The sequence below is a fragment of the Pseudoliparis swirei genome, chromosome 10 (assembly GCF_029220125.1).
Source record: "Pseudoliparis swirei isolate HS2019 ecotype Mariana Trench chromosome 10, NWPU_hadal_v1, whole genome shotgun sequence".
Taxonomy (NCBI): domain Eukaryota; kingdom Metazoa; phylum Chordata; class Actinopteri; order Perciformes; family Liparidae; genus Pseudoliparis; species Pseudoliparis swirei.
In genome coordinates, this window is record NC_079397.1 from 9,157,785 (window position 1) to 9,183,322 (window position 25,538).

A 25,538-nucleotide genomic window follows, 5' to 3' on the forward strand; every position below is an offset into this window, starting at 1 on the left:
AACATGTCTTTAAATGTCATGTGGAACTCTCCCTCAGCTCTGAAGTAAAAAAATATCTAACTACATCCTGGTTCATGCACCCTGGTCATTTACCAAAGCCTCATTTATCAGTTTGACATCGATCTATTTGTCCTCGGTTAAAGTATTGTCTACTTTACTAGTTCCAAGAAAAGGTCTTCCACTTTTTCCACAATACACTTGTGGTTGAGGTTGGTGAATCAAATATAAACACGGCGTTGCTATTTCTCGGAGGAAACATTGAGTTTTAAAGTTACAAAAGAATCGGCTCCAGTTTCAAACTCTCTTCAGCAGTTGATGTTCAGTCATCCACACTGTGTTTGTGCATCCAACCTGACCTCTTTCGAATCAGGATCTATTTTTCACAATCTCAGTCTAAATTTCCCACGGTAGTAAGTATCAGAGGTTTTGTTGTTATACGGTGGAATAGATTTGTTCAACTGTGAATGCAATATAATAAGCAGGATATGCTTTCCCGTAAACTACTAATTAGTTTAACGGTTAATCGGATTTATTTTTCTATTTCTAGTTTCCTGGTATATTGTGTGCGTGAGTAAGGGCTGGGGGTGGTACCAATACTGCACATATAAGCCATGTGGTGGGCTTTGTGTGCAGTTCTTCTTGCTTTCACCTGCTTCCCTGCAGCTTCAGGCAGCATGACCTCACAGCGATGGATGCTGGCATTCTGCTTTTTACTGGCCTCAGGTACCATGATGCGATTGTTCATTTAATTATTGGATATTAATGCATTCTTCAGAAAAAAAGACCAGGGACAAGGATATCACAATGTAATTACTACATTATGACTAAAACTGACAATGGATAAACAGCTAAATGGGAAGAACATTTTTAGATTTTTAACTTTCCTTTCTTGAGAATACTTTGTTGTTTTTTATGACGCTTTATGTGTAGTTAAGTATTTAAATTGCATCCTACTTTATATTTCTACTTTACTATCAATTTTATTTATTTATTCCATTACATTTATTTGTGCGCTTTCATAGTTACTTTACCAATTTAAAATGTATAATATATATGTCCAAAAACTTTGATAGGCTCAAAAAATATATTATACAATGTTCTAGATTAAATCAGTCAGTACCACCAACAGACCAATAAAATAATTAGCCAATTAGTTAACACTGACAGGAGCAATTGCTCCAAATTAGGACTTTAATTTTGGTCCTCTAAAGTAGAAATAGCTAAAAATTATTTTAAAAATACTTTTAGGAATTTAATATTGCACTATTGCTATTTCTACTTGTACTACCACTGATTTGAATGATCTGTGCCTCACATATCAAAATACTGTATCTGGTATAACAATACTAACCCTATCAGTAAGTATTGGTGTCGTTATTCATATGTAACTGTATTTCTCTCCTAGTTTTTAACATAGGGGAGTCGATCACAACAACAGATACTCAGAAATGTGAGTAAAAAATCAATGAATGCTGGATATTGATCAGTTCATTATAAAGTTGACTTTTTAGCATAATTGTGAATGTCATAAGGGTTATATTGTCTTCACATTTTCTGAAACATATGCTGTTTCATTGTTTTGCTGTTCCAGTTAATTTACCTGAAACATACTGATATGTTATTTTACTGTTCCTTTTGTCAAAAAAAGGTTTATTTGAGGATATTTCTAATATTTGCTTTCTTTAGTTACAGGTACAAACACATTCCACTGCACATTGCTCTCTATATAATTGTGTATCTGGTAAATAAACATGATATGTTTAGATTTTTTACAGACTTAAAATCAAAGTTGAGCATTTGGCTTATTGATTTAAAAATGGTACTCTTACAAAAAAAGTATTCACTTAGTTTTGTTAATGATTGAAGGGATAGGTATTAGATTTAAAACTTAAGATCTAACTTGATTATTGAAAGGATAGCATTCCTGACATTGGGAAAGGAAAACAGAATTTTGATAATAACATTTGAAAACCTTAAAACCAACATAATAAATGACTTGAATTGATTTATTTCTTCATGTATTCATTGATCGTCTAGCATTAATCAATAAACTGTGATCAGTCACTTGCAGGACATATGGCAGCGGGGTCTTCGAACCGTTCAACGGTTCAAATTTCTACATTCGGTCCAACTGCCCGTTCACACTCACGCGCTTCACCAACAACCGGGTTGGGTGTGACATCACCGTACGGCGAGGTGACAACGGGCTGTTAGTCCAACTGGACATCATCATCAACAAAGTCAGGACCGTGGTGCAGAACGGAAGCGTCATGGTGGAGGAGAAAAGGTTCGAGTCCCACCCGAACACGCCCTCGTACCGTTTCATTACAGAAAACTGCAGCAACACACAACGCTAAGCAATGACATCAGATTCACTCTCATCATAATTCCCCTGAGTGTTTCATCCTCAGCCACACAATCAGGTTTTTTTATTTGTTTTTCCTAATGCCACCAATGTTAGTTGATTATTAGCTTGAAGTCCGGGACACGGCATTATCAATGGTTTGGGAAATGAAGACATACAGAGTGAAGACTCCGTTATTACATCTTTCAAGTTCACTTATTGACTGATTTCGGGGAGGTGGAAACTGAAATACTTAACCAGTTTTATCATTATTTTCAAATCAAAGTTGAGGACGTGAGAAGACCTCGAGTCAGAATGTCAAAACAATGTTGTCCCAAAAAGAGGAAATGTAATGCAAAGATTTATTGAAATAATGTTTGGGGATTTGACGTTAAAATCCATTTTCTCTGTATCTGTATTGATTAAGTACGTTTACTCAAGTATTGGACCACTTCACACTTATTCTCCACGCCACGTCAGAGGGGAATATTGTACTTTATACACAACAACAATTATTAAAAAACTTTAGTGATAGAACGTATGAAAATGTACAAGTGCAGCTGCAAAATGCAAAAACATTCCACGGTCCTAAAGCTGACAGGGATTTTCTGGATTGATTACATCTTCCTGCATTGGTTACCTTTACGACTTTAATTACATTTCACTGATTGTACTCATATACATTTATTTAAGTGACATTTTCACTGTGGGACTTTTAACAGAGTGTTTTTTTCCAGTGTGGTCCTCTTACATAAGTAAAGGGTCTGAACAGTAAGTGAAGTATACCCGGTGGCATCGGGGCTTCCTGTCCAACTGTTCATGATCATGACACCGTTTATGTGCCGACAGCATCTCACTGCCATACGACCACACCTACCAGCACATCTTCCACTACGGCATCTACACCAGGCTGAGGAGCTCGCTGCTCCCTCTGTCCGTCACCTGGCGCAGTGTACCTGGAGGAATAGACGCTGTGCAGGTGACTCGACTCAGTGCAGTGTCACTCTGTAATGACTCCTTCTGGTCACATGACATCTATGGCTCTCCTCTGTTGCTCTCCTGAAGGTTTCTTCCCTTTTTTCCCTGTGACAGTGTTTTTTTCTATTTCTTGGGAGTTTTTCCTGATCCGATGTGAGGTCAAAGGCCAGGGATGTTGTATGTGTACAGATTGTAAAGCCCTCTGAGACAAACATTTGTGATTTGTGATATTAGGCTACATAAAATAAACTGAATTGAATTGAATTAAAAGTAGACACGGCACACTTAAGTGTATAATCACAGTCACACAATTTCATGTGCATAATCAAGATCTTAAGTATATATCATATTATTTGTTTTCAACTTGTTTTCAAGGTGGAGCTGGAGCAGAAGCTGAGCACCGACACGTCTGGACTGTGTGGAAAACACACCGTCACAGGTATGATGCTGACATGACGGCCATTGATAGCACGATTGTTGTAATAATGAACCTGCTGAAAATTCACATTGGTCACTGCCTTGTGTATGTATTTTATAACCTCTGTATATTTAGTATTTTAGTATTGTTATTGTGTTTTGTGTTTTATTTGTATCTTGTATTAACGCTCTTATGTGATCCTGCAATTTCCCCACTGTGGGACTAATAAAGGATTATCTAATCTAATCTAATAATAGCAGTAGTAATTACATTTACAGCATTATTTTTATTAGCAGCAGCAATTATAGTGTTGGTGGTAGTACAGGTGGTACACATTGTGGTTGTAATAACATATACTTTTATAATTTGTTTGCGTTCTCATGACATCAGAAGACCAGCAGCAGCTGATCACAGAGAGTGTGATACCTGAGGACGCGTGTCGAACCCGGGATCCGGTCTCCAAAGAGAACAAAGTGAGTTCAGGGTTGTGGAGTATTATGTTAAGATTCAATCATAACCCGGTTGATGTTGTGATGACACTAGATGTCAATCTGATACGGGCCATGCTCTGCTTTCTGCACCTTTTTTTTTTGCACTTAATAACTAAGGTGGGGTTCATTGCAGAGAACACATTTCATATATGTATAGAACTATAATAGGACAATACAAGTATTTCTCTCTTTTTGGTCGTAATAAAGTAAAAAGTGACTTCATGGCATTAAAATATTGAGTCAGAAATATAAAGCTGCTATTTGTTTTGTTGTTAATTTACATCTTTGGGAGGCAAATATTTTAGCTTTGCTTAAACATTAAATTATGTATAGTGTATTAACGATTTTAATGATGATAGTAATACAAACTAGAATGGGCACTCGGTAGAGCGCATACCTTCGCATATCACAAGATTGGGCATTGAATTATGAACATTTTGGCATTAGTTGCATGCCAATTGGACAAAAATGTATCGTGCTATGGTAAAAAAAGAGTTTGACCTTTCCATGACCTTGACCTTGACCTTTGACCCGATTGATCCCAAAATCTAATCAAATGGTCCCCGGATAATAACCAATCATCCCACCAAATTTCATGCGATTCAAGAACATTTTGACCTGTTCATGACCCTTGACCTTTGACCCGATCGATCCCAAAATCTAATCAACTGGTCCCCGGATAATAAACAATCATCCCACCAAATTTCATGGGATTCGGTTCAATACTTTTTGAGTTCTGCGAAAGATTTTGACCTGTTCATGACCTTTGACCTTGACCTTTGACCCGATCGATCCCAAAATCTAATCAACTGGTCCCCGGATAATAAACAATCATCCCACCAAATTTCATGCGATTCGGTTCAATACTTTTTGAGTTTTGCGAATAACACGCATACAAATAAATAAATAAATAAATACACGGCGATCAAAACATAACCTTCCGGCATTTTCAATGCGAAGGTAATAAATACACACTTTATTTGTATAGCACATTTTATACAAGAAATGTCACAGCAGCAGCATCATCTCCATTCTCCTCTCCTAAAAGTTCAAGGCACATACTCAGAAAGCAGAGTACGCTCGCTCCTACACTATGTCGTGGTTCCAGATGTTCAGGTGGTTTCTCTGATGACTTTAGGAATGCAGAACGTTCCTCTCCTACACTTTGGATTGTCTGCAAGCCCAGACGCCTCGCTACATTCGACTCTGTGAAGAAAACATTTACCGCTACGAAGGAAGCGAATACATCGGCTGTGCCTTCTTCAAAGAAATAGTCCGACTGTGTGGCAAGGAACGCTTCATCTGGCACCATTGGAGATCTTTAACCAAATGTGGTAGGTGGACCCTTAAAACGAGATTTAAAACCCAAAAAAATTGATGGAGACTGGATGTGAAGCGCCTGGTTTCTGTGATTCAATGCAGAGGAACCGAGCTGTCCAGGAAGTCTTGTCTATACAGACGAGGGTCAAGCCTTTCTGCCCAGCTGCTCCAACCCGAACCCCACGCCCTCCAACCAGGAGCTCATCAGCTCCTGTGTCTGCCCAGAGGGTGAAAGATCTGTTTTTATGATGTCACTTTTCTTGTTTTGCCTTCATGGACCTGATATTAAAAGGAATCCATATTTGCCTTGTAGATGAAGTCCTGAGTGATCGCGCTGATGGATTTCACTGTGTCCCGTTGTCCGACTGCTCCTGTGTGTTTGCTGGACGGAGCTTCATAAACGGGGACATTCGAAGCACCAAGTGTCAGTCATGGTAACACAATAGTTATAAATTATATGTTGTTTAAATGTTCTTTGTTGTTGTTAACTGTTTTCACTTTTTTTTACTTTATCACTTTTTATTACTTTTATTATCACTCACTTTATGTGGGACAAAAGAGACAAACATACTTTCTTTATATTCAACAAATGGAAAATTGACAATAAAGAGTACTTTTACTTTAACAATAAAAATGTATTTCAGGTTTACAACTGCACTGAAAAACAGTTTTTGATATTTCTTTTTGGGATCAATGAAATGAACTATTCTTACGTTTTTTAATTGTTTTGTTTTGACCTTCACGCAGTATGTGTGAAGGTGGGAAATGGCGATGCTCAGAGAACCTCTGCCCCGCTGGATGTGTCATCGAAGGCCAGTTTGTGACAACATTTGATGGCAAACAATATGTCATCCCCGGCAAATGTAGTTATGTGGCTGCACAGGTAAATATTTCCCACTACCTCTAACATGAAAAGTACCTGAAACATACTGATATATTGTTTTACTGTTCCTTTTATGAAATTATTTTAGGATACTTTTACCAGTTGCAGCTAGGTAAAAAACTAATTACACTGCAGGTTGCCCTGTGTATAATTGTGTATCTGGTAAATAAACATGATTTGAATAGTTTTTTTTATAGACTTAAAATAAAAGTTGGATTATTGATTTTTTGGTTTTTATATATACTTGCACACGAAAGACAGAAAGTCTATGGTTTTAAATTAATACATAAGAAATCTAGGATAACCACTAAAGGATATTATGAAGAAATGTATTATGAAAACATAGAAGATCTTTTTTTGAACTTAACAGTACTGATGCATGAATACAAAAAAAGTATTTACTTCGTTTTTTTTAATATTGAAGGGATAGTTATTAGATTTTAAACTTAAGATCTAACTTGATTATCGAAAGGATAATATTCCAGACATTGGGAAAGGAAAAGAGAATTTTGGCAATAACATTTAAAAAACCTTAAAACCAACATAATAAATTAATTTAATTGAACTCATCGCCTCCTGTTTCTGCCCAAGGGGTGAAAGAGCTTCGTCTGTAGTGTGGAGTCAATCTGGAGTCTTCATATGACACAAACTGCTCTTTTATTTTGAAGTGTCAAAACTGGGCCTTGACCATCGAGTATTCTGAAAAGTCACCCTCCCTGAAGGCAGTTATTCTTCAGCTTTTTAAGGTACACACTGTCTTTGAGGGTTGAATTTAAAACATCCACAATCTATCAAATACATGTCATGTAACAGTAGTGTGTGATTCATAGAATATAAATAAACCTTTTGTTATGAATTTTGCAGGACACATATACATTCGCAAAGAATACGGTCACATTCGGAGGGGAGGAGATCACTGAACTTCATCAGTCTGGTAAAAAACAAACAGGAAGAAAAGTTGTCCATTGACTCAGTTGACTGGACCTTAAGTTGAATCCCTGATACGTCAAGTAGCCTCGTAATCCATCCGTATCGCCTCATTTGCTCATCCGCCCAGTAACTTACCAAACGCTCCTCCTGTCAGATCACGCTCTGGTTTTCTGGCAGTCCTCCATGTACGTCCAGGTCCACACGTCCTTCGGGATGAACTTCCAAGTCCAAATGTCCCCAGAAATCCAGCTGTACGTCAGCGCGACCAGAAACCACACTGGCCTGCTCTCAGGTAAGAATCTCAATCTACAAATATGCCGAGATATAGTCACTTTTATTATTTTTAATCAGCAGAGACTTACAAATATATAACAATTGCGTAAGAGTTGAATAGTGCAACGTTTTTGGGGATTGGTCTCCATCCTGAATTAGGATAAGCAAGCAAGGGGTAGTGATGATGATGAAGGCAGAATGCCCCCATGGAGTCGAGACACTGGTGGTGGTGAAGGAGGAAGTTGCTGTAACTCGATGATGAATGAGGAGCATGACTGATGCTGATTGGAGGAGCCTGGGGGGGGGGGGGGGGGGCACATCTGTCAGAGCTGAAATGAAACTGGCAGCAGAGAAGAGGCAAATGACATTATATTAAATTTCATGTCGCTGGAGCTTTTATCCAGAGCGACTTACAGTCAAGTTACATTCACACACCGCAGACACGGCCACAGGGAGCAACTCAGGGTTAAGCGTCTTGCTCAAGGACACTTCAACCCCCTGATTGAAAGACGGAACAGCTAACCGCTGACCAGCAGTCGCCCATCATTAAAAGTTTGACACAAACGATGTGAGTGTCTTACAGAAACTGCACGGAATCTGATTGGTTAATTTAAAGTGCACGCCCCCCCCCCCCCATCAGCTGATGGAGTACTAGAGACTGAGATTATGAATGAACAAGAGTGTAAAGCGTGTCTTCCTTCCTCCCTTTCAGCTTCCTGACTTCTTTTAATGAGCTCTCAATGCTAAAATAATAATAAGAAAAGATCATTCTTAATTAATCATAGCGAGCGTGTCTTTCAGGTCTTTGTGGCAATAACAACGACGACACCACAGACGACTTCACCACCAGCAGCGGGATCATCGAGAACTCGGCTCAGCCGTTCAGCCGGTCCTGGAGCGTGGGCCCCTGTGGCGTGGACATACTCAGCAGCTGCAGCAACACTGACGCCGGTACCAACTCATGAATGGGCTTCAGAACATGTTGGAAATAGTGTCTTCATGTCTGTGCTTCGATCTTCTCCAGAATCCAGAATACAGAGCGTGTAGTGTGAGGAAGCGCAGTGTCGACGGTTTTTTGATGAGCATTCTTGAGATAGTTGCATGCAGCAATACCAGAGGCCCAATAGGCCCGTTCTTAATGGGCCCGTTATTAAAAGGCACTGCACTAGTGTGCATACATTCTTACTCAATATTGTATTGGTCTGCCGATCAGGGATAAGATGTTATTTACAAATGGAATCCATCATTATTATTTATAGAAAAAAGGTATCACTTTATTTATTTATTAAAACACTTTAATGTGCTACTAGCTCACTTGCTTCACTTTGATATGATGCAATAGATGCAGTAAACATGCACTTTAACTGATATTTCCACTGTTTTTCATCTTTTTGTTAACATATATGCAGACAGACAACAAACCCACCTCTCCCACTGGTACAGGAAAATAAATACATTCAAATAAATAATTAAATTCAGTTTATTTTGTATCCATTTCAATTTTCCACCCTCATGTTTTTTTTACATTTTGTATTTAAAGTTTATTTTTAAACATTTCTTTAGTTTTTCTGATTAAGTTTTAATACTTTTTAAAATTGATCCTATTTTTTCAAAGATTTTTTTGTTTTATTTCTTTTTGTTGATTGTTTGATGATTTTTTGTTTTTATTTTTCATAGTGTGTTGTGTGCCTCAATTAGTGAGAAATCAAAGTTTGCAACTGTTTTTTAAATCGTGATTTGTTGGTATGCGTTTGTGCAGAGATGTATGCTGATGATAAATGTTCCGTGTTGAACAACCCAACCGGGATATTTGCCGAGTGCCACGGCCACATGCCAACGGATCACTACCACACGGTAACACGACTTTGGCCCCAAACTAAATCCTCAATACATTTGAAATGATCAGCGACTTACATATTGCTGATTTTATTATTTCCAGGCCTGCGTCCAAAGGACATGTAACTGTGGCCGCAGTGTGACTCAGTGCTTGTGTGCGGCTCTGGGCAGCTACGCCAAGGCCTGCGCCGCTCTGGGTGTTGTGGTCGGTGACTGGAGGAAAGCCACCAACTGCAGTAAGTTCACTTCTGATATTAATATAAAACATATTCTGTCTCCGTCCTCCCACTTTAATGTTCAAAGTCCCTTTTTGAAAAGAGCCCATGCAGTGAAGTTCAACAAAACAACCGGTTGCAAAACAACGAGGCGCTATCAAATCAATTCTGTTGATCGTTGTTGTCTTTTGGTGGTAATGAAAAACCTTTCAGACCCCTGATGTTTACATCAGTAAATATAAAGGCTTTATACAGATTATAGTTGAATTAACTACTGTGTTACAACCGCCAAGAGTATACATGTATGTGGAGGATAATGTCATATCTTAGTAGATGTTGTATACAAAAAAAATCAGTGGAACATTTTTGTCGAGGCCATTTGTCCAATAAATAAAGAAATTTAAAAAATAATAAATTGCCACTGACGCACCGTGTGTGTGTGTGTGTGTGTGTGGGGGGGGGGGGGGGGGGGTTCTGTTTCACGCAGCCAAAAGAAAACGTTGTCTATCCAGGATTCCGTTATTCTGATCATTTATTTAACTTAAACAAAACAAGCAAACAAACAAAAGAACAGTTCCTGTTAACGCTGCCTCTCCTGCGCTGGTAAAAAAAACCATAGGCCTACCCAGGTGCATGCTGGTCCTCTACCTGCCTACTCCTAAATATAACCCCAGGTGCATGTTGGTCCTCTACCTGCCTACTCCTTCATATAACTCCAGGTGTCCACAGTGTTACCCAATTAACGAACAAATCAACAATTAAAAGACTAAATATATAAAGACAACAACAACAACAACTAAACTAAAAACTATCACAAGAACAAGCTATTTTAATATATCAAAACATCAAACCTGAATCAAACAACCAAAATGATTACACTATAGTAATAAACAAAATATCAAACGATTAGCTCAAACGATGTGGCTGTTGTGTCCCAGCTGTGACGTGTCAGAAGAACCTCGAGTTCTCCTACAACATGCGAACCTGCAACCACACCTGCCGCTCTCTGTCCGGCGCTGACCCCCGCTGTGGGCCGGGTGGCGCCCCCGTGGAGGGCTGCGGCTGCCCGGAGGGAACTCACCTGAACAACGGGCAGAGCTGCACCCCCAAGGCCGAGTGTCCGTGTTACCACCACGACGGGGCGGCGGCCCCGGGGCCCGTTATCATTGACGGGAGGAAGTGGTGAGCTCATCATCCGAGGATTTAAAATGCTGATATCATTTATGGTTGAGGCTGTCACGCTGCCTTCCTTTTTTTAAATGTATTTTTAAATGTGTTTTTTTAGTGTATTTTTTAATGTACTTTTTTATCTTTTCTTTTAGTGTACATTTTTATTTTTTGATTTTTTATAGTGTGTTGTGAGCCTTCATTAGTGAGAAATAGAAGTTTGCAACTGTTTTTGAAATTGTTATTTGTTTGTATGTGTGCCTAGTTATCTAGTTCTGGTTTCAGTTATCTAGTTCTAGTTTCAGTTCTCTAGTTCTGGTTTCAGTTCTCTAGTTCTAGTTTCAGCTCTCTAGTTCTGGTTTCAGTTCTCTAGTTCTGGTTTCAGCTCTCTAGTTCTGGTTTCAGTTCTCTAGTTCTAGTTTCAGTTCTCTAGTTCTGGTTTCAGTTCTCTAGTTCTGGTTTCAGTTATCTAGTTCTGGTTTCAGTTCTCTAGTTCTAGTTTCAGTTCTCTAGTTCTGGTTTCAGTTATCTAGTTCTAGTTTCAGTTCTCTAGTTCTGGTTTCAGTTATCTAGTTCTGGTTTCAGTTATCTAGTTCTAGTTTCAGTTCTTGAGTTCTGGTTTCAGTTATCTAGTTCTAGTTTCAGTTATCTAGTTCTGGTTTCAGTTCTCTAGTTCTGGTTTCAGTTATCTAGTTCTAGTTTCAGTTCTCTAGTTCTGGTTTCAGTTCTCTAGTTCTGGTTTCAGTTATCTAGTTCTAGTTTCAGTTCTCTAGTTCTGGTTTCAGTTCTCTAGTTCTGGTTTCAGTTATCTAGTTCTAGTTTCAGTTATCTAGTTCTGGTTTCAGTTCTCTAGTTCTGGTTTCAGTTATCTAGTTCTAGTTTCAATTATCTAGTTCTAGTTTTAGTTCTCTAGTTCTGGTTTTAGTTATCTAGTTCTGGTTTCAGTTCTCTAGTTCTGGTTTCAGTTATCTAGTTCTAGTTTCAGTTCTCTAGTTCTGGTTTCAGTTATCTAGTTCTAGTTTCAGTTCTCTAGTTCTGGTTTCAGTTATCTAGTTCTGGTTTCAGTTCTCTAGTTCTGGTTTCAGTTATCTAGTTCTGGTTTCAGTTATCTAGTTCTAGTTTCAGTTCTCTAGTTCTGGTTTCAGTTCTCTAGTTCTGGTTTCAGTTCTCTAGTTCTGGTTTCAGTTCTCTAGTTCTGGTTTCAGTTATCTAGTTCTAGTTTCAGTTCTTGAGTTCTGGTTTCAGTTATCTAGTTCTAGTTTCAGTTATCTAGTTCTGGTTTCAGTTCTCTAGTTCTAGTTTCAGTTCTCTAGTTCTGGTTTCAGTTATCTAGTTCTGGTTTCAGTTCTCTAGTTCTAGTTTCAGTTCTCTAGTTCTGGTTTCAGTTCTCTAGTTCTGGTTTCAGTTATCTAGTTCTAGTTTCAGTTCTCTAGTTCTGGTTTCAGTTATCTAGTTCTAGTTTCAGTTCTCTAGTTCTGGTTTCAGTTATCTAGTTCTGGTTTCAGTTCTCTAGTTCTAGTTTCAGTTATCTAGTTCTGGTTTCAGTTCTCTAGTTCTGGTTTCAGTTATCTAGTTCTGGTTTCAGTTCTCTAGTTCTGGTTTCAGTTCTCTAGTTCTAGTTTCAGTTCTCTAGTTCTGGTTTCAGTTCTCTAGTTCTGGTTTCAGTTATCTAGTTCTGGTTTCAGTTCTCTAGTTCTAGTTTCAGTTATCTAGTTCTGGTTTCAGTTCTCGAGTTCTGGTTTCAGTTATCTAGTTCTAGTTTCAGTTCTCTAGTTCTGGTTTCAGTTCTCTAGTTCTAGTTTCAGTTATCTAGTTCTGGTTTCAGTTCTCTAGTTCTGGTTTCAGTTATCTAGTTCTAGTTTCAGTTATCAAGTTCTGGTTTCAGTTCTCTAGTTCTAGTTTCAGTTCTCTAGTTCTGGTTTCAGTTCTCTAGTTCTGGTTTCAGTTATCTAGTTCTAGTTTCAGTTCTCGAGTTCTGGTTTCAGTTCTCTAGTTCTGGTTTCAGTTATCTAGTTCTAGTTTCAGTTTCTAGTTTCAGTTCTCTAGTTCTGGTTTCAGTTATCTAGTTCTGGTTTCAGTTCTCTAGTTCTGGTTTCAGTTCTCTAGTTCTAGTTTCAGTTCTCTCGTTCTGGTTTCAGTTCTCTAGTTCTGGTTTCAGTTCTCTAGTTCTGGTTTCAGTTCTCTAGTTCTAGTTTCAGTTCTCTAGTTCTGGTTTCAGTTCTCTAGTTCTGGTTTCAGTGTTGGTGTCAAAGAGGCTTTAATGTTTTTTTTTCTTGTTTTTTTTAACCCTCCTGTTACCTTAGGGTCAATTTGACCCCATTCAATGTTTAACCCTCCTGTTACCTTTATATGTTCTGACATATTTTACCCTTGGGGTCAATTTGACCCCAGCAATTAAAACCTCCAGAAAATTATTAGAATTAATATTATTTTCCAAGTTTAAGTGTGAGGTACTTTGTGTTTGTTTGTTGACTAGCTAAATCGCCCTTTAAATATATAAAAAAGTTGATATTTCTTATCTGTTTGACACAGTGAAAAACAGCCTGGGGTCAAATTGACCCGATAGAACACCGACATTAAACATTGAATGGGGTCAAATTGACCCAAAAGGTAACAGGAGGGTTAAGAGGTTAACTCATGAATAAAAAGAGGTTACCTCATTTCACCGAGCCAGACGTGGCTGCAGATGTGTGTGTGTGTGTTTCGGTACATGTGTAGACACACATGTACCTAAACACAACACACACACACACACACACACACACACACACATCTGTATGTAGACACACCTGCATCACTCTACAGAGTAAATACCCAGTCATGACATCACACAAGTAAAATATATCCAGAAATTAAATGACAATAGGATTGACCAGTAGGCAGAAACCAGAGTGGCCAAATCATTGCTTATCTAACATTCAAATTGATGATGATATCTATTGTGTGCCTCATGATTTAGTGACTACACTAAGAAATACTGCTAGAGGGTATCAGGCATCGTTTTGAATTTCCCCAAATACAGTATGTCATAACCTTACCTTCCTTAACCGAGTCTTCCCAATGCTGTTAGTGTCTCCATTGTTCATGTGCATGCCTCAGCAAATATTGTGTCAATTGTAGTGTCTGCGAGGATGGAGAACTGCACTGTGCTCAGGATTGTGGTAAATATGTATTCTTCACTCATACTCATACCGATACTCATCCTGTGGTCTCTTTGTTCCCTTATTTCAACTTTTAGTCATTTGTTAAAAGTGGAAATTCACCCCAATTGTTACCAATAAAAAAGTATCGTCTTCATAAAAAGCAAGAGGAGAAAAGTCAAACGTGACACTGTTTTAAACTGTCTGAAATATATAAAATACAGGCTGCACAAATGGGAAGGTTTGTGTCCATTGCTCTGAGAAGCCGATGAACACGGCTCAGAAAACCTGTGATGACATCAGCAGACCGACGGTAGGTCAACCGATCATACGTTGATATTCATGTCTTGCGTATTCATTTATTCATATTCATCCTACAACTGAAACACCAGCTGACTAATTACCCGTTAAAACTGATGAAGAAAACGGCTCGTTGCTATGCATTGGGGAGACATATAATGTGATTTTCTTTTGACGTAATGTGATGCTTGTCTTCAAATTTGACATTTCAATTTGACATCAACCCTTCGCCCTGGTGATGCCTAAAAGATGTCCCAATGCTACGAGACTTTATTTCTCTGTGATCTCCAGGGTGCCAGTCAAACCTGTGAGAGTGGCTGTTACTGCCCAGACGACCAGTATGAGGATCACCATGGAAACTGCGTTTCCGTGTCCAACTGCACCTGTGTGTACAGTGGCAAAGTCTTCAGCGCGGGACAGCAAGTCAGAACCAACTGTAAAACATGGTAACGTCCGCTACTGTTCGCCAAAAGGTCCCTCCCATCACGCCGTGAAGCCGACTAAAAGCTTGACCCTGTGTTTCAGTGTCTGTGGACAGGGTCAGTGGCTCTGCCGGGACCAGCCTTGCCCGGGGCAGTGTCAAGTTTACGGAAGCGGCCACTACCGGACCTTTGACTCCAAATGGTACCGCTTCGCTGGACAGTGTCAGTACACACTCGTGGAGGTGAGCCCCAAACCAGAAAAGTAACATGCATTACCTTCAAAGAACTCAGTACATCATCCAAATACTAAATACAGACTAGAGATTGCCATGTTTTGTTATTTTTTTTAAACTCTCCTTGCTTTAGGATGACTGTGGGAACAGAAACGGCAGCTTCTCCGTCAGAGTGGAGAGCGTGCCCTGCTGCGATGAGGCGCTCACCTGCTCTCGCTCCATCATCCTGGACCTGCAGGTTGGATGGCTGTTTCTCTAAATGAATTGTACGGATTAAATGCCGGTCGGTAAAAGTCGAGCAACGCGGTCATCGACATTTAAAGCTATTCTCAAACCACGATTTGACCTCAAAGGTCAACACGAGTGTTGACACGGTGTATGCTGGTCCGCCTCCAGAAGAAAGCCAGCAGCATCGACGAAGACATCACACCCCCGGAGCGCTCTCTGTTTGCTCCACCGCCATCAGGAGGAAGACTCAGGACTAATAATAATGATAAAAATAATGATAATAATAATGATAATGATGCATTACATTCTTATAGCGCTTTTCGAAGTACTCAATGATACTTTACATCACATAATTAAAACATCCTAGGAGCTATACAATGAATATTACTAAAATTACAAAGAAAATGATCGATAAAAGCAATAAGAACGTAGAGCACAAAATCACATATTTAAAAAAGTTTTTTAAATTAAAACCTGGACTAATTTCCCCTGAGCGGTTTCCTCCATCACCCCCACTCCCAGCACCCCACCCAGCTAGCACCAAACAGTGCAGCGGGGGGACCAATATACACATTTACATGACACTTGTTCACTTTTAAGCCATTGATGCTTGTTTTTTTAATGTTTTATTTGTTCGTATTTATTTTTAAATGTCTTGTTTTAATATTTTTATAAATGTTTTTACCTGCCGTACCAACTTGATTTGGTTGTATGTTTTCACGATGACAATGAACATCCTGACCTGACCTTACCCAAAGGGCAAAGTCACCCTGACACTGAGCGACATGAAGGTGACCCGGCGCCTCCACGACGGCTGGACCGTGCAGGAAGGTTCCCTTTACTCCACACACACGTTGGGACTCTACATCGTGATCTCAGTGCCGAGCAGAGGGATCACTCTCATCTGGGACAAACACACCCGGCTCACCGTCGAGCTGCACGAGCACTGGAGGGTGAGTGATGAGGGTCTTTGAAATCTAGTCGTTTATACATCACTTGTCACTTCAATTCTCAAAACTACATTTAAAAAACGTGAGACGCTTCTAAACGTAAGTGAACAATCACTTGATGTCTTCTTGCTTTATTTCTAAAATGTTGTACTGATTTATTTATTCAACCAGTCAGGTCAAACCACTATGTATATATATATATACATACATATACTTTGGTAGTATCCGAAAAGACTCGAGCATTCACCATAACTAATAGCTACATCCTCCCAACGAGTCCGCACTTACTTACATTTTTTGTTTATTTTCAGAACCTTTTTATTACATATTTCAAACTGACCTTTTGAACCATCTCTCCTACAGAACCGAGTGTGCGGCCTGTGTGGGAATTTTGACTCCAATGAGATGAATGACCTCCTGATAGGTGGCTCAGCAGGTAAATTGATTTTCTCTTTGTTTGATGAAGGACTTTTTACTTTTGTCAAGGTGTTCAAACTAACACCGTACTGAAATGTTTTTGTACTAGTGTCCAGTCCCTTGGCATTTGGCAACAGCTGGAGAGCCGCCACTCCTCCTTGCTCTGATGTGACCACTGACATATTTCCATGCGAACGCAACTCGTACTGCTCGGCCTGGGCCCAGCGGCGCTGCATGATCCTCACAGGAGACACATTCAAGGACTGCCACTTAAAAGTATACGCACATTACATATTTAGCATTGGCACAAACACCAAGGTCAAAGGTTAGACTCTTGTCCAGGTCTTTGTCCATTTCCGCATCCAATTCTTTTGCAATATAAAACCATGCAAACTATTTGAAAGTAAAAAAGACCCTCAAAAAGAGACCCCTCCATCGATTCTTTTTTCTTCTTCTTCACAATCCCCAGGTGGATCCAGAGCCCTACTACCATGCCTGTGTGCAGGAGTCCTGCTCCTGTGAGTTTGAAGGGAAGTTCCTTGGCTTCTGCACGGCGGTGGCCGCCTACGCCGAGGCCTGCAGCGACCAGGACGCGTGTGTGAAATGGAGGACACCGGATTTGTGTCGTAAGTTAACGCCCTTTTTTACTTGAACTGTACTCTAAAAGACAGCTTTTTTATTTTCCTGAAAATGTTCCTGACTTGTTTGATATAGCACCTGCTGAACGTCCCCTTTGTGTGTTTACTTTTCATTTATTTATCTGGTTGATGAATATGTTTTGTTCACAGGATGAAGACATTTTAGAATAACTTCTTCAACCCATAAACAAATATATATATATATATATATATATATATATATATATATATAAAATTACATATGGATGGAAAGCATTCAGACTCCTTTAAACCATGTGATATTTCAGTTTTTCTTTTTTAATAGATTTGCAAAATTTCTACATTTCTGTTTTTTTCTCTCAAGATGAGGTGCTGATGAGAAATAAAATTAACGTTTTGGATTTTAGCAAATGGCTGCAATGAAACAAAGAGTGAACATTTTAAAGGGGTCAGAATACTTTCAGTACGCACTGTATAAATAACATAAGCACTAGTCAGTTCTCACTTTCTTATTGGGTCATAATAAAAGCTCATAGTTTCTTGATAGAGTTAAATAATGACACATTTGGTATTACAGACAGTTCAAAAGTACCATAAGTGTTAAGTTTTAATTTACTACTTTATTTTAATATTTTATTAATTTGTTCTAAAAGATCTGTTATCAATACTTTAATATTTCTTAATCAATATGCAGAGGACTGACGCGGTGTAAGACATAAATAAAGTATAGCCTAGCATAAACATAGCCTATAAGAGTATAATTCTGTAAAAATGTATCTGTGATCATTTAAACCATAGCGGTCTACTGTGACTACTACAACGAGCAGGGGCAGTGCAGCTGGCACTATGAGGCCTGTGGTGAGATGTTGAGCTGCGGCAAAGACGACTACATCACTCACAAGCTGGAAGGTAAGCAGCCTTTCTCACTTGTAGCCACAAATATCAGCTTAAATATTGTCGTATTGTTGCTTAGTTTGTGGCAGTATTGCAAACAAACCAGGTTTTATAAAAACATCCTCACAATCTAGTTAAAATGTTCCCCTTGTCAATGCATATAAAACCATTTTCATCCATGAAATAAACTTTATTTTTATTTTTGGAAAAGGCTGCTACCCCAGATGTCCAAAGGAGGAGCCATACTATGATGAAAATACTGGTGAATGCACTAAATTAAGAAACTGCACTTGTTATTTTAATGGCACCATCATTCAACCTTGGGCAGCGGTAATGATGCAAGACTTTGAATGGTAAGTTGGGCCATTCTTAATATCTATATTTATTTATCTGGTTGATGAATATGTTTTGTTCACAGAATGAAGACATTTTAGAATAACTTCTTCAACCCATAAACAAATATATATATATATATATATTTATATATATATATTTATATATACACTGTGTCTAAATATTTAAATGTACATGATAACCACAAAATTAATGTAATTATTCAATATATTAAAAACTGGATATTTCTGATTCTTCTTTGTAAAACTTTTCAGTCGTTGTGAAAATGGACAAATTAACTGCCGTAAGTATCAATTATATCCGTCCGCCACTACATTCATGTATAGTACCAGTGACACAACACTATGACATAGTTTTGTTTGGCACTAAGCTTTTATATAAGTATATAAGTCACAGAACCTGCTTTCAAAATACCAGACCTTAATTCCAGCTCTACTCCCACAGCACCTCCACCCACCACCACAGCTACCACCAATCCTACATCCAGCACTCCCACTACAGCTAGCTCAACTACGGCTGAAACACAGTCAACAACGCACCCCACCACCACCAGCTCTACACCAATGACCACCATTCCCAATATCTCAACTACTACTGAGCATTGGTCAACTGAGCTTTCCACCACGTCTACACCAACAACTACGACTTCCTTCACTACGACTGAAACAAGGTCAATAAAGCACCCACCCACCACCACCTCTACACCAATGACAACCATTCCCAATATCTCAACTACAATGGAGAATTGGCCAACTGAGCTTTCCACCACGTCTATACCGACAACTACAACTCCCTTGACTACGGCTGAAACACAGTCAACAACGCACCCAACCACCACCACCTCTACACAAATGACAACCATTCCCAATATCTCATCTACTACTGAGAATTGGTCAACTGAGCTTTGGTCAACTGAGCTTTCCACCACGTCTACATCAATAACTACGACTTCCTTCACTATGGCCGAAACACAGTCAACAAAGCACCCCACCACCACCACCTCTACACCAATGACAACAAGTCCCAATACCTCAACTACAATGGAGAATTGGTCAACTGAGCTTTACACCATGTCTACACCAACAACTAGAACCACATCAGAAGTCACTACTAGCTCACCAGATATAACTACAATCCACACAACTCCTTCACTAACAATGGCTGCCTCAACACAGATTACAATGATGACAGATAGCACCAAATCTACCACAGTACAGATGACCTCAACAGAGTTCCCTACATCTGAACCATTGAGCACAGTGCTTACCACATCATACACATCTCATCGTACTTTATCCACTGATGCTTCAACAACAGGGCGAACAGAACCACAGCCCACTGAGACAGTTATGCCAACAGAAACCATCCCAACACAATCAACGACAACGCATCGTGAGCCAACAGCAACACAACTTCGATCAACCACCTTTGCAACCAATGCTGAAACCTCAGGTCCGACTGTAGTAACCATCACAGAACCTCACACTGACTCATTGAACCACTATATGAATGTAACCACGCAACCCAGTACCACCGCCTCAGAAGCAACGTCTACATTTACGACAATGCCACCAACAACCTATACCACTGAGGTTTCAAGCTCCTCAACCACTGGTGCGTGCCATGTTTTGCACATTACCGTAACTATGTTTTAGCATTTTTTGTCTTCAACTGTTTTGTGTTTATCAAAACACCAGTGTGCGAGTGTAAAGACCTAAAGAGGAAAAAACGCTGGGATTGCGGTGAGACGTGGACAGAGGACTGCTTCCATAAGACCTGTGCCGATGGGAAGATAGAGTTGACTTCGGTGGTTTGTCCAAAGCTTGTGATTCCCAACTGCCCCAGAAACCAGTCCACAAAAGTCTTGGATGGATGCTGTGAAACATGGAAGTGTGACTGTAAGTGTATCATTGTCTGTCTCATTTATCCATTTTTGTTTTATATTTGCCTCGACATATCTATTTGTGCCTGTTTATTGTGTGTTAGGCAAGGTATTGTATACTAGAGTCTAAAGTACTCCTCTTTAGACGAGCATCAAGCTTCCAATTCCATCAGCGCATCTGTTCATATCGTGCCATGCTCTGAAGACATTGGCGCTTTGACCAAAATACAAATGCCAGCTGACATTTTGCAGCTGGTTTAATATGGCCACCATCTGTGTTTTGAGTGCTAACTTTTGCATATCAGCACCAAACACAAAACACAGTTAAGGCTGATGGGAATGTTTTGCAGGAACTTAGCACAGTTCAGGGATGACTACACGTATTAATCAATCCTGTGCAGACTGTGAATGTATGTAGTACATTTCAGGGCAATTTGGCCAATAGTTGTTCAGATATAGTCAGGATAATTAATTACTTTTTTTTCAAAAACCTTTGTGTTTTGTGACCATATTGAGTAAAATCCCCTCTTATCCTTCCTAGGTCGCTGTGAGCTATACGGGGACCCCCACTACATCTCCTTCCAAGGTGTAAGCTTTGATTTCATGCTCGAATGCACCAACATCCTGGTGGAGGAGCGGTCACCGCACCATAATCTGACTATTGCTGTGGAAAACGAAAACTGTGTAGAAGGCCTCCGAGGATCCTGTGTTAAAACTGTCATCTTGACATATCATAACAACACAGCTACACTCAGTATCCTGCCAACTTTGCAGAGCGTACAGGTAGGATACAACACTACTCTATTTATTTATAGTTTGCAATGCCTTCCCTATATGATATATTGGCTCTTTGGCTTTAAGGATGCTAATAATCCTTTTACTGATCTCATCTGCCCTAGGCCACTCTGAACAACGTGACCATCGAGCCGCCATACGAGGAGTATGGGTTTAGGTTTGAGACCACGACGTACACGGTTTCACTCTACCTCCCAGAGATCCGCTCTTTTGTCTCCCTCAGTTCGTCCTATATCCTGGTGGTCAATTTGGCCATGGAGCACTTCTTCAACAAGACCCAGGGACAATGTGGTGGGTAATGGAATCGAAAGACACCGGTGTGGTTAAGTGTCTGTTAACAGTGGTTAGTTGTGAGTGGAGGAGGTTTTCCGGTCATGCAAACAAAATCTTTGCACATTTCATTAGCTTAATCGTGCCTGTTAACTTTTTACATTTGCTCGCTCATATTTTACAGTACTGTACTGAAATGTACTGTACTTTTTTTAGATGTGCTAAAAGTCGCTGAAAGCCGAACATAGGGTGTTTAAATCAATTCAATTGTATATGTGTATATTAGACTTCAAGTTGCTCTGTCTGTCCTCCAGGTGTATGTGGCGTTGGATCATGTATCCGTAAAGGAGGGCAGATGGAGGACGACAGCTGCTGTGATAAGACGGCGTACGGCTGGGTGTCCGAGAACCCGCTGATACCAGCCTGTGCTTCTCCATCGAGGAGCGTACCGTGTCTCTCCCCCACAACAGTATCCCCTCCAACGACCACTGTCAGCTCCTGCCCTGGGAGCTCTCTGTGTGAGCTGCTGGACCACCCGTAAGCTCCACACACTAGCACGCACACACACACACACACACACACACACACACACACACACACACACACACACACACACACACACACACACACACACACACACCTCCTCTGGGAATTGGTGGGTTATTTTAGAATCTTTATGACATACGCTCGAGGCACAATGCTTTGCTGTGTTTAATTTACAGACAGCAGCACTAAAGCTGTGGAACGCTCTGCCTGCACCCCTAAGGTTATCAGATTCAATAGAATCATTTAAACACCTTCTCAAATCACCTGTTTACACTGGCATCTAGTTAAATGACATATTATATGGCATGCTTTTAATCTTTATTTATTGTTCTTATTTTTTTTATTGTGTTTTTTATTGCCCCATCTTTTACTGTGTATTGTACTTTGCTCTTCTAACTGTTGACATGTTTCGGCCCCTGTTATTGCCAACTTCTTTTAATCGACTACTGTACTGCACTTCCGGACCCTTAGTCTGTGATAAGTGCAATATAAATAAACCTTACTTGCTAACTTAAGAGCTACCTTTGTGACTAATGCAGACATGCAGTAGCAACCACCCAGAGTCACCTGTAACTCCCATAGCTACTAATACCCTAGCAGTCACCTGTAACCCCTGAATAACACTCAAGCAACCACCACCTGGAAGGGACATAGCAAACTGGCAACCACATACTAATTTCAAAGATGTATAACAATGGCTATCTGTCTGTCTGTCTTGGTTCCCGCAGAGCTTTTTCTAATTGCAGCGAGTTCGTGAATTTGAAGCTCAAAAAGCAGAACTGTGAGTACGACTCGTGCAGGAATGGCCCCTGCTCCTCGCTGGAGCAAGCTGCCATGGAGTGCATGAATGCTGGTTCCTGTGTTGACTGGAGAGCACTGGCTCCTCGGAGCTGCCGTACGTATACCTTTTATCATGTTTTATTATTCTCTGTCATGCAAAGCAAGACAGACCAGGGACTTCCTGTTTTTGGCCTTGACTGTAATGATGTTTTGAATAAAAAATGCCAATGATACTGTACATTCCTCTTGAAAGTGGTACTTACGACACAAGATAACAACACTTGAATGTTTCTCACAGAGCAAACCAGACCTTTTTTTTCTTCCTGTTGTTATTTTTTCTCTTCTCATTTCTGTATATACAGTATGTTTTCATCTGTGGTGAAAAGACAAAAGAGAAAGTGTTAAAAAAGAAAGTGATACTCACATCGTCACCTCATTGTCCTTGTTCGTGCTCCAGCTGTGACGTGTCCACGCGGATTGGTTTTCAGAGAATGTCACGACAAGCTGGACGACTTCTGCTACGGAGGGTTTGTAAACACACTGACTCACTCTTGTTTCATTTATTTCTCACTTTATTAAATAAAATAAATGTCACAATCTCTCTTCTGGTGTGGCCGTACAGAACGGTTCATCCAGGAGCCGCCCTGGAGAAAGGCAGAGGAGGCTGTTTTTGTCCCAGCGGCCAAATCAAGTCCGGAAACCACTCGAACATCTGCGTGCTGAAATGTGCCTGTGAGTAACATAAACGCCTAAAACACTGACCCTCACACCGAGAGACGTGTCGCCATCACTGGTGTAAATGCAGAGTTTGTGTCTTGTCCATAAGATTGTAAAGGACCACTCGGTGAGCCCAAACTGGTGAGTATCTTTATTTCAGTGCACTATAATTATCCTCTGGATTAGATTCTAGATTGTTGTTTTAAGTGTTTGTGTCCTTCAGCCTGGGGAGGAGTGGCACTCCAACTGTCACGTGTGCACATGTAACAACCAGACTCGCTCAGAGGAGTGTGTTCCCAGACCTCTTGAGCCAGTTCTGCAATGCGGCCCCAGTGCCGTACTGGTAAACACCCCGTGCTGCAAGAAACAGATTTGTGGTAAGCCCTCGCAAGTCATAATGTTTAAAAATCCTGCTTTAAGAAGTACTCTCTTGGTAGTTTCTCTATCCCACGACAACTACTAATCACACATTATTACTTATTTATTTCAGTTGAGAAGACGTGCAGTCATAATGAGCAGACGTACCAGGTACGTTGTGTCTAATCTTTTACCGGCATCTCCCCGTGGCAAAGGAAAGTGTTTTGGAAACATGCTTTTTAGATTTAAATTAAATGAATAATGTTCCCGTGTATAGTGTTTCGTTGCGATATCAGTCTGTGTGTGTGTGTGTGTAGGTAGGAGACCGGTGGAAGGACGCCGACCATCCCTGCATGTCATTCCATTGCATCAAAGAGGGGATTCACACTGAGACTCGAGTCTGTCCCGAGGACAAGTGTCCTGAGGTACCCCTCCCCCCTCTGCCTGATTCTACAATCATGACTCGGGTTTTTATTGCAATTTCCATTGGAAATAAATTATTTATTCCTAAAGTTTAAACTTTAAAAGCTGAAACTACTGGAGCCAAATGGGATATTTATTAATAATTAGAAAAGGGAAGATTTCACCTTCGCTCTTACGATGTATTCACCAGGAGGACAGAATTTGGGACGACCAACACTGTTGCTTCACATGTGAGTTAGTGGAAATCAATACAACGCTGACGTTATTTACAATTTCAAATTTTAGAAGTATGACTTTTCAGTTCCAGCAAATGTAACCATTGCACATGTAAACAATGTGGGGCTTTTCCTGCATTCAAAACTCGATGAAGACGAAAAGGTCTTCACATCTTGCAGATGCTTTGCTTCAGACTGCCTCCCTCACTCGTTGCCTTTAGGTAACCAGAGCTGTGTCCCGAGGGTAACTGCTATCAACGTCACAATCAGCAACTGTACCGCCCTCATGCAGGTGCCAATGTGTCAGGGCCACTGTGAGTCTGAGCCCAGGTGAGAAAAAATACTCCGATCAATACCAACAGTGACACACATTTTGAGTTTTTATGCTTTTACTTCAGTCCTGTGTGAATTCTTGAGATTTTTCTGACTGTTTTACCTGGTTAAGGATACAATAACACATCTCTCTCCCTCCCTCTGTGTGTGTGTCAATGCCTCTCTGCACTCCATCGTCCCTCTTTCCCTCTTTCCTTCCTTCCTTCCCTCCCTCCCCCACTTGCTGCGGTGCCTTGGCTAACTGCAACAGCGTTGTGTTACGCGGTGACCTGCTCGTGACGCAGAAGAACAATTGCTGTCGGACGCGGAGCTCCGTGAACAAACGGGTGACCCTGCAGTGCTCGGACCTCACGGCCAGGAGCTTCAGCTACCAGCACGTCACCGGCTGCGACTGCAAAGCCTGCGACCCGCTGCCCTGAAACATCTCGGCACCGCAGACCGGAAATAAGCTTCATGGCCACGTTGCCTTCTTGATTTACAGATCAAAAGCGGGATTCTATGGATATGGATTCTTAAATAAAATCTCTCACTGTATTTTTTCATCTAAAGCGATTCTTTAATCTACTTCAAATCAAATAAACTTAACCATTGACAACTTGCCAAGGTTTGTATCTTCTTTCGGTGCAGTATTAAACTCAAATTTCTTCTATTTCTCAACCTCAGTAACTATAATGAGGTTTCGATCACTCCGATTTCTCCAGTGTTCCAGAAAGCAAAGGGTTATTTTTTCGCAAATTAAACAGAAACATTGCTTCTCAATCGTGGTATCAAGCCATGCAGATAAGTTGTATTTTGAGATACTTTGCGATA

At 40.2% G+C, this 25,538-nt stretch overlaps 1 protein-coding gene across 1 annotated transcript; it reads left to right on the top strand.

Moving 5' to 3' along the window:
• The first annotated feature begins 674 nt into the window (after window positions 1–674).
• LOC130200789 (mucin-2-like) lies at window positions 675–25,327 on the top strand. The gene is made up of 44 exons (XM_056425325.1): window positions 675–723; window positions 1,406–1,450; window positions 2,062–2,287; window positions 3,194–3,323; window positions 3,698–3,761; window positions 4,131–4,213; window positions 5,370–5,565; window positions 5,654–5,779; window positions 5,865–5,985; window positions 6,299–6,434; window positions 7,103–7,180; window positions 7,299–7,368; window positions 7,519–7,656; window positions 8,439–8,588; window positions 9,397–9,491; window positions 9,577–9,709; window positions 10,627–10,870; window positions 13,976–14,016; window positions 14,220–14,308; window positions 14,587–14,741; window positions 14,821–14,959; window positions 15,084–15,188; window positions 15,937–16,131; window positions 16,492–16,564; window positions 16,655–16,821; window positions 17,015–17,171; window positions 17,961–18,071; window positions 18,268–18,409; window positions 18,665–18,693; window positions 18,855–20,024; window positions 20,108–20,308; window positions 20,834–21,075; window positions 21,192–21,378; window positions 21,672–21,894; window positions 22,632–22,798; window positions 23,141–23,210; window positions 23,306–23,415; window positions 23,510–23,541; window positions 23,624–23,777; window positions 23,891–23,928; window positions 24,075–24,182; window positions 24,371–24,410; window positions 24,617–24,725; window positions 24,979–25,327. Exons 1-44 carry the CDS (start codon window positions 675–677, stop codon window positions 25,145–25,147), a joined length of 6,507 nt encoding a protein of 2,168 aa, XP_056281300.1. The 3' UTR covers window positions 25,148–25,327.
• Window positions 25,328–25,538: the final 211 nt, after the last annotated feature.